The 20,199-nt window shown below is 39.7% G+C and overlaps 1 protein-coding gene across 2 annotated transcripts in view; it reads left to right on the top strand.

Annotated features, from left to right (window-relative positions):
* Positions 1-8,965: 8,965 nt before the first annotated feature.
* kcnb2b (potassium voltage-gated channel subfamily B member 2b) overlaps positions 8,966-20,199 on the top strand; it is an 85,338-nt gene continuing 74,104 nt past the window's right edge. The window contains exons 1-2 of one of the 2 annotated variants that reach the window (XM_086151248.1): positions 8,966-9,294; positions 10,204-10,908. In XM_086151248.1, coding sequence (XP_086007374.1) covers positions 10,324-10,908 — 585 coding nt within the window. In that variant the 5' untranslated portion in view covers positions 8,966-9,294; positions 10,204-10,323. The remainder of the gene's footprint in view (positions 9,295-10,203; positions 10,909-20,199) is intronic. The other variant, XM_086151249.1, reaches the window with a different exon arrangement.

Raw genomic sequence — 20,199 nt, 5'->3', positions numbered from 1 at the left:
TATGTGTAACCTTGAAGGGTTCAAAATTATATCATGTCAGCAATGGACACTAATAGTGATTATACAGATTGTCATGCCTTTTGGATGACAGCATGGAGTGACTTGATGAATTGTTCAATGCAAATATCCAAGGGTATTACTCGCTAAAGAGAACACACATAAATACAAAGTCCAGTTGGCTGGCTGACACTATAGGGGTTGGATGTCAAAATGTAAAACCCAGAAAATGCCTGGCTGTTGAACAACCCCCTCAACATATCCATGGGCCAGTGTTACGCAACATTGCTGTCTTTGCTTTGAGCTCAACAATGCCTTTAATAACTTTTTGAAAATAAATGATCCATAGCAGGTTAGGTGAAGAGTTGGAGCATTTGAAGAAAAGTAAATATTAATGTTGACAAATTCTCCTAAACACCTGTATCATTTTTTCCTTGGAGCATTTGGCGCTTTACCTTCACGATGAAAGAAATGAAATCTGCATTGTTCTCCAAAAGGTCGACACATCAAATTACAGCAGCTGGCTGCAAATCAACTGTTTTATGAGGTAAAGGAGAGATATTTTGAATGTTTTGATGTTTTTTTTTGTAAAAAAAACATAATTAGCTAGAAATCATGCATATTTTGATGTGACCTAGTGACTGAAAGTCACTATCACTGAGAGCTTTCCCAGCTGTCTGTGTGTGAGAGGCAGGGTTCACCCTGGACCAGCCACCCGATGATCAGAGGGACACATATAGAGACATACAACCATTCACTCTCTCATTCACAAGTCTGGGTGATTTTTCGTCTCCAAAGAACCTACTGCATCTTTTTGGCCTGTGGGAGGAAACCGGGGCACCCCACTTAGACACAAGCAGAACATGCAAACTCCTCATATAAAGGAGCACTATTGTAACCAAACCATGGACTTTCTTGCTATGAGGCGGGGGAACAAACCACTGTACCGTCTTCCTAATAATTCATTTATCAAAAATATAACATCAAATATGACACAATCTGAGCATGTTGGACAAATCACTGGGATGGCATCTGCAGCATTGTCCTCTAGATCTTTTATAGATGAGGTCCTGCTGAGTCAGCCTTGATGAGTAAAAACAACGCCTGACTTTGGAATTGTAACGTCTCAGAAACCATATCAATACTGCCATATTTTAGCTCTGAGGCAGATAACTTTTAGATTTATTCTCTCTGTTATAGGTTAGATGATGTGAAACTGTACTCACAAATTGTTGATATGGATAGAGTAACCCCTCTTTCGCACACACACACACACACACACAACTATAAATATTTAAAAATGTATGCATTTGTGTTGATTTGAAAAATGAATGAAGACTACGAGATGACTGAAAGTTTTCTTTCCCACCGCTCATCCCATTTAAAATGGTGCTTTCCTCCCAAAAAGGTTGAGAAATTGGATTTTCAACACATTAGCAGTAAGTACCATGAAAATAGTTTTCCCCTTTTTCCATTTAGTGAGAGTTTAGGAAATTTTAATAAGATCATGTCACATGAGTAGCGTTCCTTAATGCTGAGGAGATTCAATTTTCATAATTGTGATAAGATTTGGTTTTCCAAAAAACATAAATGTAGTCAACAATTCACATAAAGACAATCATTCATCAATGTACAGAACGTACGTGCCGGCTCTTTCTTCTGGTTTCATTTATAGGAGAATAAAAATGTTGCTTGTTGCAGTATCCCTCCCTGGAGTGCCAGTTTTGGTTTCCTGTCCAAATGATTAATCTTTCACATTATTTCACAAAAGGACTCCTAGCATAACAGTACCTGTGGACTCAATTACACACCTGACAACAGCATCGCTGTTGCTCTCTGACTTAAGGTAGCATAAACATGGCAACTGATGTGCAATATCAGAATGGCCAAAATGGTCTGCAATGAAATACAGTCAAGAGGTAATGCATAGAAGTGAGCTACTCAACTCGTAGATCTGCAAAACAGTCTAAAACTGAGGATGTCTGAAGTGAGGCAGTGAATAATGGACAAGGGGTCCAACCTCTTGGGGCCTTGGAAATTCTTCCTGTGGCTCCGTGCTGTCCTTTTGTTTATTTTATAGTTACTACTATTTAATGTCAATGCTTTGGATGGGCTTAAGAAGCATAACAAAAAGGTTTCATGATGTGAACACTTACATTTTTGTTTACCTCGTTCTGCTTGCATTTGTTAATTTTTTACTTATCTGATTTTGTGATTCCTACATACTGTATGTTCCAGTCACTGCTGACTCAGTGCAGCTTCTCAGCTCATCTTTGAGTACAGTAATTGCCTTTTAAATTTTTAGATCAGAACTTGTTGATTTTCAGGTAACGTCCACAAAATATCTGTGTTATCAATTAAGTAATTTTTATTAATGTTAAAAGCAGCTAGACAAATGGATAAAACAACAACTTATCTCGCAAATCATAGGTGGTATTCAACCAGAAATACACAAAATGTTCAAAATAGCCTCTCCACATCCAGGAACCTCACACCTTATTTTGATTCCATACCGAACAAAGTTTCACAAAGTGTCACTTGGTCAAGTGATGTTTTGAATTTGTCACAATAGAGCAGAGGTGTCAAACTCAAGGCCCGTGGGCCGGATTAGGAATGTGAACAGGTTTAATCTGTCTTGCAAAGCTAAAAAATACCAGGTTTGAGGTGTGAATTGAACAATAGGTACGTAACAGTAGTTCATATGTAATGATTTTACCGATCCGGCCCACCTTAGAATAGATTTTCCCCTGTGTTGCCCCTGAGCTAAAATGAGTTTGACACCCCTGCAATAGAGCATACTTCACCCTGAAAATATCACAACTATTTTTGACATTTTTGGACCGTCTATATACCGTCTGTATCTTAAAAAGTATACATAGAAACTTCTGAGGAATGGATACAGTTTCTGGTCGTCTAAACCAACATCCTGACAGTGTATTTGTAGAAATGGAAACCTATTGCTTTCTTGTATGCTTTGATAAATTGTTGACCTACAAGGTGACCATGTTTGAAATGAAAATGGAAATTTTCTATGGTTATAAAAAAAAATTAACTTAGAGCAAAGTGCATAACTGTACAAATGGAAAAATCAACAAAAACACCCCAAGCAAAACCCTGGTTTCTGAAAGCTGATGAAATCTGCACTACATGTAATAGTATAAACTGTTGATTTTGCATGTTTGCATTTCTTGCAGTCAGTAGTATGCATCAAAAATACAGGACTGTCTCAGAAAACCAGAATATTGTGGTAAAGTTATTTATCTTCTGCAATGCAATTACAAAAACAAAAATGTCATACATTCTGGACTCATTACAAATCAATTGAAATATTGCAAGCCTTTTTATTATTTTAATATTGCTGATTATGGCTTACATCTTAAGAAAACTCAAAAATGCTATCTCAAAATATTAGAATATCGTGAAAAAGTAATTTTTGTTTTTTTTAATTGCATTACAGAAGATAAAGAACTTTATCGTAATATTCTAATTTTCTGAGACAGTCCTGTATGACTGATGTGAAATGTAAATCATACTCTCAATCATACATTACCCCGATTGATTGACAAACTCAGTCACGTGTCTTTAATCTAGTTCCATTTATCTTCTCTTACACATCATGAGAATGTACAAACATATCCATCAAATATGCTCCACCTCTCATCCAGGAAGTTTCTTTCGTTCTAAACTGTAAACTGAAAATGCCACTTGGATGGATTAGAAGTGAAACATCTCCAAAGACTGATCAAGTCCAGTTGCTACGACAAGATTTGACTGCAAGAACCCATGACCAGGATGACTCAAAACGTTCATGGACATCTCCATTAAAGTCATGCTAACATTGCAGATCAGAAAATTACGGCAAACCTTCACCAAATTTAATCAGGACAGAAAGCTCATGACATGCTCTTAAATAAGTGCATCTCCTTGGCTTTTATATGGACAGAGCTTGAGGCCTGGAGTAAGAAATATAGACATGGTATAAAATAAAAACAGTATAATATACTGCCAAAATGTTCGACCATCCAAAAAGTTAGGCCCCTAAAATATAAAACTTTATTTATTTGGCACATTTCAAACCATAGATACAGAGTACTTTGCAGTAAAAAAAAATTGGATTACATCTAAACATGAAAGGTATAAAAACTAGAGAAACCAAAACACACACAAAGGAAACAAAAGAAAGGAAAAGAAAAAAATGAGCAACAAGCTCCTTTTTAAACTTCATTTTTCAGAAGACTTTCAAAAGATAAAATGATTATAACCCCTCAGGCAGACCATTCCAGTGTCTGGGAGTCCGAACTGCAAATGATCTGTCATGTTTATGCCTAAAGTTGCATTGTTGGATGCCAGAAATGATGCATCTTAGGTGTCCATGTTGCAGAATGGAACATATGGCATAAACAAATCTGCCAAATAACTGAGAGCAAGGTTTCTCCTCCTTGGTTTTGGGGCCGATTAAAATCAATCCTTAATGCAACTGGTAGCTGAGATAGGTGTAATGCAATAATATTTCCTCGTGTGGGTCAAAATCCTAACAGTTGAGTTTTGAATAAGGGGAAAACAGGAGAGATATTTTTATGCTGACGCCTGAGAGCAAGCAAATCTTTAACTCTGTTTTTGGAGCTGGTTCCAAAAAACAACAGAAAAAGGTACTTAGCCACTCCACAGGTAGAACTTTCACTCTAATGAACAACACAGAGACATCAGTCATCCTGATGAGGTACCACAACTGCCCTGGTTACATCACCTTTTACTCCTCTAGGATGGCTCTTGACAGCAGTAGCCGGTCCAATTGCCAGGTGTTTTTATAGCAATTAAACCATGTGGATTTTATTTACATCCTCATGTTGCCTCAAGCACTTTGGGTTAAGGTGCGATACTGCCATGAGGCACTTTGTCTGAATACTGTTGGGTTTTCATATTCACGCTGATGAATACCAATGGGAATAGCACGATTTCATATAATTTAGATACTGAATCTGATGCATGTGATTGACAGCTGAGTCTATCTATTCTCCGATGTTTTTCTGTATGTTTGTACAGGAGGTTTTTGCATGATTGTGTGAGTGACACTTGACCTTCGTGTGCAATAAAGATCCCAATAAAAACAAAACCCATTCAATTAGTGATCCCTGGTCTGAATGTATTATGCAAATAACCTGCAAAGCTGAGCAGTAATCAATCATATTTGTTTAACCCCGGCTAAAAGAAACAATGGGTAAAACACCATAGCACAACATACTGAATATAAACACATAAAACAGAGTGCATATTTGTTTCCTCTCAATTTGTTTTTCTGGACACAGTCCCCTTGCTTTGATTGATGGGAGTCAGTGCCAATAAACATAGGGAGGTACACAGAGATGATACATTATAAGGGCGCTTGGTCGGATTTGAACCAGGACTGAAGTTACAAAGCCACATAAAACAGACTTATGCCAATAAACCATCTAGGACACCGCACATTGTCCTGAATGTATTTTTGACATGTTAGATGATGGTGGCGGTGTCAGAGTTGAACAGGTGTGCTTCACAGGATGAATGGAGAGATGACACAGATTAATGACTCGGGTCTGTGGTAGGCCGTTATATTGAAGGCCATGCTTCCCACTGTGGGATGGTGGTTGTGTGGACCTTGACATGGCCAGCAGCTAAAAATAGCCAAAGTGAATAAACAGGCTGCTGCTATGGTGTTTCCTCGCTCACAGGGACAACACAAAAGTACACACTGCTACACAATTGTATTTACTGTACCATGGCGTACTTACAAAGTGTTCAAGCTCACAGTTGGGGATCTCTCTGCAAGCCAGCCATGGACATTCCCCAACTCTTTTCACAATATAATAAATAACCTTTGGGAACTTAACCATGCCAAGCTCAGAAAATATAGTGCACCGGGAAGCAGGCTGTGGAGAACGAGTGGGAGAGAAAGCCTGCTTGCAGTAGTCACATCTTTTGCAGTTTTCTATTAATAGCTTGAATAAAGTGAATGCATATTATGGTTGACTGAATGTGACTTTTGCTCTTTTGCGCCTGCAGAAATTCACAGTCAAGTATCCACATTTCTTAAATGTGCTCAGTTAGGAGACACACCGTCTCGCTGTAAAATGGGATTAAGAATTCATTTTCCATCTGCATAACCTCATCATTTAAGGTCCCACAACAGAGAAAGCGCTTAAATAGGCCTTTGACGCGCATCTGATGTACCTCTTGCTAATGAGCGACTTCTGAACTGATGATGATGTGTCGCTCTTATGTACTGACAGGAGCTGTGGGCTGCAAGTGTCCACTGTATTGTTTGGATGGTAAAGTAGACACATTTTATGACAAATAGTAAAGGGAAAATACAGCAGGCAGTGACAGCTCAGGGATGAGGCGAGCAGTATATTCCGGCAACTCATTTCAGTCCTGGACCGATGGCAATACGAGTATAAAGAGAGGGGAAGTCTATTTACAAATACAATTTCCCCACCTTTAAGATCGTGACATCCTCTCCTCATAACTTTGTTTGCTTTGATTTGATGCACAAAATAATAGCTGCATGGCATACTTTCCTCAAACTGATTTCATTATCTCTGCAAACAGGGGTAATAGCTGGTGTGATAAATACAAACACCAAAGGTTAATTTACCGGAGAGTTGATTCAATAACTGGTATAAAAAGCAACCACCCAAGCTTGTAAGTCTATCTGGCTTCAATGCCCAAAGTGTTTCTTTGGCGCGAGTCTATAATTTGGGGTGCTATGGCAACAGCCCACACGACTCCAAATGCCCGAGTAAATTAAAAAAGGGAAGGAAAGAAAAACTGGACAACAATAACAAGCACAACTTGATTTCTACTGTTACTTTCCGGGAAACACAAAGAAACTATTTTTTCATCCGCACTCAAGCAAGTGATGACTACCACCCGGAGTTACTTCAGCCAGAGGTTGAGGTCAACACCTCAGAGTTACCATGGAAGGTGTTGATATACAGGTGGGGGCACGATCATATTTACAGCACAGGACACAGGTGTCTCCTGCAGAAGCTGCAGAGTCCAATGATGACAGCTTTATTTATTTATTTTATCACCTGCTATCTCATACATCACGACTCACAGATAATCAACTGTCACTCTGATAATAATTAGGACAGCTGCCTTAAATCAGCTCTCTATACCTTTGGTAATCAACAACTGTTACATCCGTCATTTTTCATCTGGATGATAACTTCTGTCACAACTCTCTGCCTGTATTTCTCAAATGTCACGTCATGAAAGAAATGAGTCGCACCGGCTCCCACAAAAAATACGACTTTTTTTTTCTCTTTTCTTGTCTGTACAGCTTTGCTATATATAATATCTGACACCACTCCACTGATGAAAGTGTTTTTTCTTCAAAAATCATATTCTAAGAAGTCTATGTATTGAGGCATGAATGTTGACAATGTTCACCTATTTTGAGGCCGATTCCCATCCGACGTCTATCATTCAGAAGTAAATAGAAATGGAAGCCTCTGCGGCGGAAGACACATTTCGTCTGGCTCATCTTTTGAAATGAAGAATATTTGCATATTCATATGTTTTTGGGTTTTTTTCCGAGTCGAAAGGAAAAGATCTGGTATTTGAAGTGTTGAAATTTGTTTGCTGAAACCTAAAATCCAAAATATGAATGTAATTTTGAAAATATTTAAGGAAAATGCATTTAACTGTAAATGCATGTTTTCCTATATGTTGCTTGCGATGGTCACATCAAATTTGCATGGCAAAGAAATTATGGTAGCTCATCTGCAGGACGGCCAGAGAGCTGACGCCACATTCAAATAATTCATCAGGTCCATATGAGATGCCATTAAAGTACCTTGGGACCGGACACAATCTGTTCATCTACGGAACCGTACATGAGACCTGCATCGTGCCAAAGCCTTTAACCTTCAACGGCAGTGCCCATACAAGACATACATGCACACAAAGGCGGTTTAGTCAATGCAGCATTATTGATCATTTGTCCCTGAAAGGAATGGACGTGGCTGGGAAATCAATTACACATATGCAGTGTATAATCAAATTTCTGAAAACTGCTTGGCTAAGGGGAAATTCTCAACAGACACATGAGATCTACAAGGGAAATATCATCGCATGATTAAACAATATTTACATGAAGTGAGACCAGGGAGAGAAATCCTAGCAGGTAATGATGTGAGAGATAATAAGGGATACATAATTTAATATTTCTATTTATTCATTTAAGACAAGGGAGTTAGGGGATCATTATATATTGATGGCAAAAAAAAAAAGATAAGATGGGTTTTGATTACTAGAAACAAAGAGATGTACAGTTTCTGCCTCTCTTCTATCGCAGATGTACTGCAGAGGTAGTCAGGAAAAAGGGTTTGTTCCACCTTGTCTTCTGTAGATCGGGTTACATGGAACGGGTCAAATTGACCATCTCTAATCTCAGGTTTGTTGTTTCCTTTGAGGTTTCAGCTTTTTATTTTACCTATTTATTTACTGTGCCTTGTAACGCGCAGTGTGAGTTCTTACAACAAAAAAAAAAAAGGAGAGAAAAATGAAGATCCCCAAAAAAGTGATTAGTGTTGATTTCCAATATTGCATTAGTGCTTCAGTCTAAGTTTTTTTTTTTTTTTTGTGTGTTTTTTTGTTTTTTGTTGTTGTTTTTTTGTTGTTTTTTTGTTGTTGTTTTTTGCGTCGACCCCCCCTCACGTGGAATTAAACGCGAACGAATATTGAAATCGAATCCGTTGCCAGCTCTCAGGGTCGATGGAGCCGCTGTTGCTCTTATTGGGTCCAAAGATCGAGGTCTGCTGACCAGTCAGCTCTCCACCTCCGCGGTGGCGCAGCGGCGGCAGCAGCAGCCCGAGCGCTCCGGCAGTTGAGGGAGCGTTCAGCCGCGGGACGCTGCGCTCCGGTCCGCAGCTCTGCCTTCCTTTGCCGCTGCCTTGTTTTTAACGCGCACGGCGTCCGTGATTCGGTTTTTTCTTTTTTCTTTTTTTTTTTTTCCCACGACTCTTTTCTCGTTGTTCCGGCGGGGTGGGGGGGGGGAACAGCCTTGAATTAGTCCAGGCTGTGTCAATGCTTCCGGAACACGTCGATCTCCACTCTTTCTATTTTTTATCTTTTTTTTTTTTTTTAATTTAAACAAAATGTGGGACGCGCGTTTTGTGCGCCGCGTCCGCGCAGTGCTTCTCCTGGCCGTGGCCGCTTGACTAGTGGGGGGGATCCCGGGTCCCACACCATCCGCTACTCCCCCGAGGAGCAGCAAGAGGAGTTTGCATGCAAAAGGTGGTTTATCTCGTCACGGTGAGGCTGACTATCTTTCCGCACCACATGAAAAGATGAAGACTACTTCAAGACAAAAAAAAGAGATGTTATGTCCTTTTAAATAACGTGCTGGATTATTAGGGATTTAAACCTCTCTCTGAACAACATTCCAGCGTAACAGGTCTGCAGCAATATTTGAACGGTATCGGTCTGCAGGAAAAGTACTTTCCCGTGGATTGTGAGTGTGATGCTATTTCACGTCCCTCGGTGTAAACATGCGCTCGTATTTGCAACAGGACGGTAAGGAAATAAGACTTTCCGGCACTTCTTGCATGAATAATTAGATAAATTTGACAAACTTGCTCAGGAGGAATATGGACCATTTTCTTACTACCTATTAGCTGTGAATTATTAAAGACTCCAGTATTTGAAAAATGTCAAATAGTAATGATGTCTTACTAAGGCTAATGGGATTTTTAATCAGGGTGTTAAATTCGGGCTGTGAGTTGTGGTGTCCATAATTATCAATGTGAAGTGGGAGGGTGATGTGAACAAGTTAGATAAGACTTTGGAAATGACTGTCAAGCCCTTTCCTCTTAATCAACTAAAAGCAACACACACACAGGTATTTCAAGTTTGAAGCCTCCCTTCAATTAATTTCCCTTCTGATCTACCACTTAGTCTCATTTTACTTATGGCCAGATAGAAAGTGAAGGTTCACAAGGAGTTCATTCCCCCTTCGCTGCTCCAAGGAGGGTGAAAAGCAGCTGTATTGATCGTTAAAACAAAATCATTGATCCTGCTTAACACCACATCAGAACCGTGTTGGAACATGTCAGCGTCGCTGCCGCTGTTACGGGTTTCTTCATGATAATGTACCATCTGTCCAATGTTTGATATCGAAGCTGTCGTTCGGTCGTCAACAAATGGTCTCTTCTGTTTTCCCAGCCATGGAGGGACTTGTCTGAAGAGGATCCAACATAACCCATATTTTTAGTTTTTACTTCTTTATTTCATTTTCATCTTTTCATCTCAACATCTTCCCATTCAAGTCCTTTTCCCGTCACCATGGCTGAGAAGCTCGGACCAGCGGGGCTCAAGCCCTCAAACACCAGAACCGCTCCCTCCCTTCCGCCTGAACCCATTGATATCATCCGCACCAAAGCCCGCTCCCGTCGAGTCCGCCTCAATGTAGGGGGTCTCAATCACGAGGTCCTGTGGCGGACTCTGGACCGACTACCAAGAACCCGGCTCGGTAAGCTTCGGGACTGCAACACCCATGAGTCCTTGATGGAGGTCTGTGACGACTACAGCCTGAATGAGAACGAGTATTTCTTTGACCGTCACCCAGGCGCCTTCACCTCCATTCTGAACTTTTACCGCACCGGCAAGTTACACATGATGGAGGAGATGTGTGCCCTTTCGTTTGGCCAGGAATTAGACTACTGGGGGATCGATGAGATCTACCTGGAATCCTGCTGCCAGGCCCGTTACCACCAGAAAAAGGAGCAGATGAATGAGGAGTTGCGGAGGGAGGCAGAGACAATGAGGGAGAGGGATGGAGAGGGAGAGTTTGATAACACCTGCTGCCCGGACAAGAGGAAGAAGCTGTGGGATCTCCTGGAGAAGCCCAGCTCCTCGGTGGCTGCCAAGGTAGGGCACTGAAACTGGAAGTGCGATCACACCACCCACATCTCACATTTCCTGTTCACATTCAGAGCCTTGGATGCTAACGCACAAGCAGCCCTTCTTAAAGGCGTACTTCGACTTGTTAACAAAATCAGGAGCTCACCCTTTTAATATGAATGCTCACAAGGGCTTTTGTGCCATTGTTTTTTTTTTTTTTTTACATGGAAAAACAGCAACAGTAGTTGCGATGAGTTTACAGGATGTGTGTTTGTGAACACATTTCTGTGGATGTCTTAGAAAATAGGAAATCAGCAGTCTGGAGTATTTATATCAAGAAAAAGCAAGTGCAAAGTGAAATTTGAAACTCAGTAGTTTGTGGATCTGCTGCAGGAGCAGAAACTTAATTAGACAAAATACCATCATTTTGAGGTGAGGCTAAAGATATTGCTTTTTTGTTCTGGAAAACAAAAGAATAGTTGTAACCAGATACGCCAATGACTTGTATCATCTCATATATACATACATCATACTGTCACATTTAGTTTTATATATATATATATATATATATATATATAAAACTAAATGGTTATATATAAAACTATATATATATATATATATATATATATATATATATATATAAAACTAAATGCGCCTCAATGATTGACGCAAAAAATCTACACACGTATGTATACATAAATATATATATAAAAGTGTATAAATACGTATATATATTCGTGTATTTACATATATATGTATATACATATATAGATATATACCTATATATCTATATATAGGTATATATATGTATATATACCTATATATACATATATACACTTATATATATAAATATATATATATATGCATATATGTGATTTGTGTCGATTTTTGCGTCAATCATCGAGTGTAGCTTTTATTGTTTATCATAGACCGTTTCAGTGGTCCCTGTAAAGCAATAACCTCTGAGCTACTTCACTTACATGTTCCACTCTACTCTGACTGTCCATAATTAGGGAGGTCAGCCTTTAAAAAAATCCAATCACTGATTATTTACGTTGGGTCTCCGGTGTCCTGATCTCATCAGCCAGTGCAGCGCTGACCAGGATTATATTCCATGTCACAGGATCATAAATGCAAGGCTCTCACGTGTGTGTGTGTTTGTGCGTGTGTGTGTGTGTGTGTGTGTGTGTGTGTGTGTGTGTGTGTGTGTGTGTGTGTGTGTGTGTGTGTGTGTGTGTGTTTGTGTGTCTGTGTGTGTGTGTGTGTGTGTGTGTGTCTGAGTCTGAGTGCGTGTGTGTGCAGGACAATTGTAACATAATTCGAAGGGAGAAATGCCGTGCATGATCATGTGTACTTGCTGCTATGCGCTGTATTGTTTTCCAGCTGGAAATTTTTCTCCTCTCCAGAGCCAATCTGCTTGAGTGAATATAACAATACACAACATATGATTCTGTTGACAGGTTTTTCCTTTTGGAATCATCTAGTGATTTTGTTACTGTGGAGCGGAGAATCTGTATATCGCATGAATCAGTTATACGAATATTGCCAATATCTCATTTCAATCAAACTCTGCTGAGAGCAGTGAGTTTTTGTCATTTATTGTATGATATTTAAAGTGATTTAAATCTCCAGATGCCCCTTGTGCCCCAGATGCAACTCATTATTGCTGACCTGTTTATTACTATGTAAGGGGAAGCCTGTGTGAAAATCCCACCTTCATTCAGACTGCATTGACATTCTTCTTCTGAGGAGGACATGAACGTGACTCCAGTGGCTTAGTGCTGTGATCACAGGTTATCCACAGCGCAGAGTTCATTTGGAAATAGACTGCTACAGCTGCTCGATTGCCAGGTGGCAGCCTCCTGAGGTCGGGAAAGCCTTTTAGGAAGCAGGAACTGTACCTTAGAAAGTCCTTCACAGAAGTACTGCCATTACCAGGCTGGTACGCAGCTACGTGCTCTTATATGAAGCAACCTGAGCACTTTGTCAAATGCAATCACGTAGTCCTGTGGTGGGCACATTCCCTTCCCCTGTCTCTGTTTTCTTTTCCTCTTTACTGACTTAATCAGGTATTAGTGCTAGTTTATGGCACCCATGGTTCTCTGCCCTTAAGTAAAGGTTAATCATGAGAGAACTGACCTTTTCAACAGGGTCAATCAAGGTAGGCTTACATGCAATAGCGATAACAGTTGCAAAGGCTCTCGATGTGTGGCAACGGAGCATTTAGAGACCAGGTGCAGAAAAACAGCATTTTGAGAAAACCACAAGTTAAGTGAGAGGAAAGCCCTGAGAGTGAATGATGTAAGAGATGCAGCCATGTAAGTTATGCCTCAGGATGCTGAGCTGGATCTTTGCAAAAACATTTTCCAATGAATAATGAATGAAATGGTCAAAGAAAGAGGACAACAGCTAATGCAGTGGGTTCTGTGTGTAACTGTGTGACTTTGAGTTGAGTGCCCCACTCTGTGTGGAGGATGAGCGGGAATACATATTATGTCAGGGGCTTGACTTTTTTTTTGTAACAGGTGAGTGTTTATGGGAGAAAAGATACACACCTTCCTGTAAGCTCTAACTTGAAGTCCTTTAATATCCAAATGTTGACATTAGAGTGTCAGACATTGATAAGATAGTGATAAGGCTTTCTGTGGGAAAGGACTTGACTGTAAGCATCAGGAATAAACTAAGAATGATTATAACGGAGAATGGGAGCACAATATTTAATGCAATACTCAGTGGAAATATATGTTAAATCTTTGCGCAAACGTTGCTGTGTGGAAAGTATATGCCAGGTGGAAAAAATAAAACGATAAACGAAACTGTTTGACATTTGAAACTTCAGACATAGATTTTGAAACGGTTTAACATATTACTAAATGCCTCGGTAAATGGAACATTCGTTGAGACTGTCTGCCTGAGCAGTCCCGCTATTACACTTGTCACCTGCCTCAGCCTCCATATCAGCTTCCAGTTTGGCAGTTAATTTCAACTGCAGAATTTCCCATCACTCCCTTCGCCTGGCAGTACCTCTCATGTTGCATCACAGTGTATTAGTCAGTGCCACTTCTAACCTGCATCCACCTGTAGGCTCTGAGGATTTAGGATACTGTGTGTGCTGCGCGGTATCTCCCAGGGAACACATGCAGGAAGCAATGTGTTCAGAATCTCAATGCAAAAGTCTAACTGTATTTGTCTCTACAAACCAAACAGATAATTATGTAGATCTTCTTTTGACTAACTCTTCCAGAATTACAAAATTATCAGAAAAAGGGACCTGAAATTAATAAAATGCTGATACGGACAATATATAACAACATGAATCAGCTGCGGTGCTGATCATTGGTGCTGATTATCAATGAGTGATCATGCCATGACGTTGGGAATGAACTCCCCACTAAAAGCACAATGTCAGACTTGTAAAATCAGAAAAATGATTCATAGATTAGATAAATAGATAAAACAGATAAAAGTCAAGTCAGCAGCTGGAAGGACTTACCGGTATGGTAGATTTAATAAACAAGGACGAAAGACCACCATATTCCTCTAAGTGATGCAATATTAGAGTGGCAATGTTGTAAAAAATGTCAAGGGATTTTTTTTGTGCCTTGTTTTCTTAAGATTGGCCGTCATTTCACTGCATCCAGTAGATTGTCTGCCATGATATAGAGCTTGAGGGGTTTGTGCTGCCCTGGCTTTCTGTTGTTTACTGTGAGTCAAGGGTATAGATGTAGTGCAAGTACACTTAGCAAGAGCTCATACAAAGAAGCCATATACAAACCATCCAAATGCTTAATGGGGTCTGCTGTTGCATATAGGATCATAGTGATTACTGCTTTAATGTTTCCCTGTGTGGGCAATAATCATTACTGAAGAGATATTTATTGGTGCACACAACTCCCAAATGTTGTTTGAACCCCCTTTATGTTTTCCATTGCAAGTATCTTTTGTCAAAGCCATTAGAATTGTGATTACGTGATTAAGACGCACTTGTTTTCCGGTTCGTAATAAACAGGGCTGCATGTAACCTCTTGCGGTAGAACCGTTGATTTAGTGATTGTGTCAACACTGACATGTTGGACAGGCTGTATTCATGGATGCTCAAATCAATACTATTAGCTGTTTTGCATAGACCTTTGGTTTTAGTCTGTGCACACACAGGAAATATCATCCAGATTTGCAAGACCAGCATGTTTTAGTGTTACTTGTGTTCCAACATAGTGTCAAGAAAAACTTTTCAAGTTATTAAAATACTGATAAAATATTTAACTAATGAGAACGTAAATGTACAAAGAGGAAAAAAAAACTGCTTCTGTAACATATTTTGGGAAAATAATTAAATAATTCGGACTTCAAGGCACTCGTGTTTCTACTCGGCTTTTCAATTTGTTGTTGTAGACCCTGGCATCAGCCATGTCCAGCTCTGTGTTTGCTCTTAATGTGGATGTGCACCATTACTCTCTCCTTTATCTAATAAGCTGGTCTAGCTAGTGGGAATGCTAAGCAAGGCCTGCACAGACAAGTGCTGTTTGGTCCTCCCACGCTCGAAAGCAGCCAAAGACACTGCACCACAGATACTGTTGATAATGATGCAAAGGGGGGGGGGGGGGGGGGGGTGTATAAAATATAATACGGTACGTTAACAGACACTTTAAGTGTCCATCTTCGTTAGAGGCATTGCGGTTTTATTTCCTTTTCAGTGCAAATGCACACATACATTTTGTATTATCCGTTCATGAGAATGCGAGTAACTGTGGCTGATAGCAGCAAAGGGAAAATACAAATGTTACTCCAAAGCTGTTTGCTGTCTTGGGCCGGCACAGACAGCCTCTGGGTTTCTATCCATCCGCTTTGTTCCAAGCGAAGAAAGAATCTGGTGTTGTGTGATGTAGTTAGATGAGTCAGAGATGTAGTGGAGAGAAGATGGGAAATGTGAGGGGGAAACCTTCATGCGGCATCAAGTCTCTGTGTGCCTCTCGGTCACATCCTTGCAGCAGATCTTCTAGCTTGTTTTATCGTCCTTTCAACTCCGCATGAATTGTGGTCAGTCTGCAGCTGGTTGAATCAATAGGTATTGGCATTCTATGGAGGAAATGCTCTTAGCTTGTCAGCCATGTGGATTTAGTTACTTTTTACTTATTTGTAAAAGGCCCCCTGGATGATGACCTTGCGCGTGTTTGTAATCAGATTTTTGTATTTGTCACCCTCCACTGATTTCATGACCACCCTATGAAAGCTATTTCACTGCCTTTTCTCATTTTGCAGTTTGCAAGAGATAATGATGAGCTGAGCGGTGGAGTTTGTCATTTAGGTATACACACCTTCAACCCCTTCTGGCGTCTCCTATAGTTACATAAGCTTTCCACTAGGCCTCTAATCAGTACAGCCTAGTATTTAGGCACCACCACCTAAATCCTCTTTACCCAACAATCATAATCAGATAAGAGAGAGCCTTCCAGATTGTAGGTGGCATGGGTTCTTATAGTGCCTGCATGGACAGAGGCACGGGCATTTGCCATGTGGATATTCCCCTTCACCAATGTGTTTCACTCTATGAGTGATGTATGATGTAATGATACTCACAATTTGAATTTGAGAAATTTGGTCGAGATCACACAGATAGTGTAATTAAAGATAGTGAGAGGATCTGTTCAGTTTCATTGGCAAAGATACTTGCTAACTTAGTGACTCTTTTCAAGCTTCTAACTGTAGAGCATTTTATAACCCTACCTTGTATTGCTTTCATTGAGTTTGTGATTTGTAGTATATAGCACTCTAGTTTGTTCTGCTATTTACACTCTCCCTTGTGAATTTCCTCATATGGACAATAAACTGCACTATTATTGTAAGCAGTGGCAAGAACACTTTGCTCTCCGCATAGTTTTGTTAGTGCATTGTTACTCAGCACTGAATAGAAACATAATAGTAGTACATGTTTTGTGGATTTGGATATAACTAGTTAAACAACATTTAGACTTCTGAAATTATGACTGTTTTTCAAAATGTATCATTACAGTAAGAATGTGACATTATGTGTTTGTGCATTCCGGTTTTGCTAATAGCTGAGCCATGCAAAATATCTGTATCAATTTATGTTCATGGGAACATTGAGCCAACTGTTCACCCATCAATAATTGTGGAAGACTCAGATTATCTCCCTCCTCTCAAGAGGCTGGTTAGATCTTATTTGGGTTTCACAGCAGATGCATTGCAAGGTCATATTCGAAATAAAGGGGTTAGAGCACTGCAGCCTGGACGCTTATGTCAATAAATCATTTTCTCTGTGTTTCACCATAAAGGGGACATTTGATGTGGAGAGGTTATTGGAGAGAGCTAATGATGCTGCTAATCCCTAAAATCCTTGAAAAAAGCTACAAGCTGCTCTCATTTTAAGTAATAATTACAAATAAATTAATCAATGACACTGATACTTGTTCCAGAAGGTCATAAGCGGTCGGCTGAGGTTGTGATTAGTGTGGTAAATCTTAAGTAATCCTGAACTTTTATATAGAACCCATTTGCCCTAAGGTTGTATAATATCATCACTACTCTGACCCTACTTTTACTAAGTTTTGTTTTTCTAGAATCAAACAGACGCGTAAATTCTATGGCATTTTTATATTCGTATAGTCTACTAGCATTTTGCGCCAGAAGCAAGAAATGCGTCATCTTTGTTTGCTGCTAGCTCTATAGCCATTCTAGTTTTCCCTTTTACGCAGATGTAGATCTAGCATTGGATCAATCTTTTGCCAGGGCTGCAAAAAAATAATTTGTCCCCCAATTCTGTCTCTGTGCACATTCTTATTGACAGTGATGCAGAACAGCCATACTACTTTCCAGTGAAAAAAACTCTATGTAAAATGAGCTAAAGCGACCTTCCTTCACTATCATCGAATACACATAAAAGCTGTTCTCAAAGAGTGCTGGTAGGAGCCCAGCGGTTTGTCTGTCCAAAACGATAAAGCTACCATTTAATGTTCACTTTGTGGTCTGATGATAGAAGCAGAGAGACATAGAAAATGATCAGCTCCAGCAGACATTTTTCTGAATTACAACACAGAATTAGTAGCAGTGCACTAAGCAATGTTTAAAGTCTCCTGACAGTGGAGCCTAATTGGTTGTAAGGACAGCAAACCAGAGCTAAGGCAGTAAAGAAAGCCATCGTCTGCAAGCTTGAAGTTAAAAAGCACCTCTGTGTACATTAGCAGTTGTGTTGATATTTTTCCAGTATAGAGGCCATGAAATGTCTTTCCCTATATAAAAGCAACCTCAAACGTTTCAGTGGAAATGTAATATTTGTTACAGGGGAAAAAAACATGTTGGTTAAGTCACATGTACCCATCCTTTTGGAATATTCATTAAAAAATGTACTTCATGATAAATATTAGATCAAGAATCCAAAGTGTAAAATATAGTTATATTAGAAAATGTGGATAACAAGTACACTAAGTCACACACATATTTCATTTGGGGAAAAAGATGTCCTATAATTTGAGCAAATTTTGAAAGTGAATAAACTGCAACAAACAATAGCCTGTAAGACAACCATAATAATATAATTGGATTTTTTCAATGCATTATTTCTATCATACTATAAACTTTTTCTATGAATAATGCACGAGGAAAGCAATCATTCTGCCATGGACAGGAACATTGCAATAAAGCATTCAAAAAAATACAATGGGAGGAAAAGGCTGCAGGAGTACCACTAGTGAAATGTTCAGCAGTGTATTTATAATTAAGAATGCGAGGCATATATACATTTGAGAGAACATTTGATGAATTAATTTCATTTGATTGATGAAATATTCAGGTATTTGTGTGTTTTTCAGTAGAGAAACAAGGCCATTGCAAAAGTCTACCTAGCAACTGTGTGATGATTGTTGCCACACCACCTGATGGTGACCATCATTGCAACACATGTGATAAAAACATTTTTTTTCTTTGAGGACTGTGAAATTAATCCATTTAAGTGTGGGAATAGCAGAGATGAAATTATTTCAGAAATAGTCATTAATCAATGTGTGTGGTGAATGCAAAACCCACATCCATCCATGTGTCCATTTTTGCTTTGCTTTGCATAAACAGCCCACTGCTGTTCTCTTCAATTTTCATGATTACCAGAGGGAACTTGCACAAAGAGAATTAGCTCAGTGGCTGTGGTGTCCCAATACCCTCCCTTACAGCTTGCAGAGCTTGAACCAGGCACATGTAGTCAATGATTTAGACATTATAGAACTCATGAGGTACTTTTTCACGAATTTGAGAGACTGCACAGTCAGTCACAGCAGCGGTCACCAATCTTTTTGTACCAGGGACCAATTTTATGCACAGCAATGTTACCATGGACCAGTATAGAGACACGGGGGCTCAAATACTAAAAACATTTGTCTGTTCACAGTATTTAATCTGAATACAACGTGTACTCTTTTTATTAGGCAATTACAATATTAAGTGCGGCAGTAGACTGCAAAAAACGGTTGTTTTTCAAAATAAGATCCGGAAGGTCTAATGAAAAAAAATATTAAAAAAAATATATAGAAAGATTTTCTTTGCGGACCGGTATGAGATGATCCGTGGATCGGTACCAGTCCAGGGACCGGGGGTGGGGGGCTACTGAGTCATAGAATAACCGGCAGAAACTACATTTTACTTGAGCATAAATAACATCAGCAAGGCAAGATGGGGTTAATGAATGATCAAATGGTGTGTCTCACCCTTACAAATGCTCATCACAACAGTTGCTTTCGGTATAAATTAGCATCTTGGCCTAAAAAAAAACAACATTTTCACACTTTATTTTTTTGTGCTCAACATTTCCGCTCAGTCTGAATCCAGGATATAAGGTGGGAAAAAGCCCCGGGTCTAAGCAGTCAAAGTGAGACATAAATCCCGCTGAAGCCTGGGAGTGGCTGTGGTGCAGTAGTGAGCAGCACTGCTGGCTTGCACTGCCAGTGTGAGTGACACTCTGGGTAAGAGACTAATGTGTTCCATCCTGCCCCAACCTTCCTTCTCCCCGTGGTCCTCCCACTCACTGCCTCCACTGCTGGCTCTCTTGTAAGGTTATCTACCCCTGTCTTTTGCTTTTTTCCTTCATCCCAGAGGGCATCACAAATTGAGGGTGATGGAAAGAAAACAGGGAAAGGAATCCTTCTAAGGCTATGAATACCAGGTCTCTGTTACATACTTCAGTATCCTGTCCCCACACAGTTATACTGACACACACACACACACACACACACACACACACACACACACACACACACACACAAGCAATCAGCAGAGACCTGCTGCAAGATGTGCTCATTCCAATGCTGAACTCAT

Source organism: Fistularia commersonii, chromosome 8 (genome assembly GCF_037954325.1).
Source record: "Fistularia commersonii isolate RoL2024-O1a breed Wild chromosome 8, RoL_Fcom_v1.0, whole genome shotgun sequence".
Taxonomy (NCBI): Eukaryota; Metazoa; Chordata; class Actinopteri; order Syngnathiformes; family Fistulariidae; genus Fistularia; species Fistularia commersonii.
The sequence above is the reverse complement of the archived record's forward strand: the minus strand, read 5'-3'. Positions and strand labels throughout refer to the sequence as shown.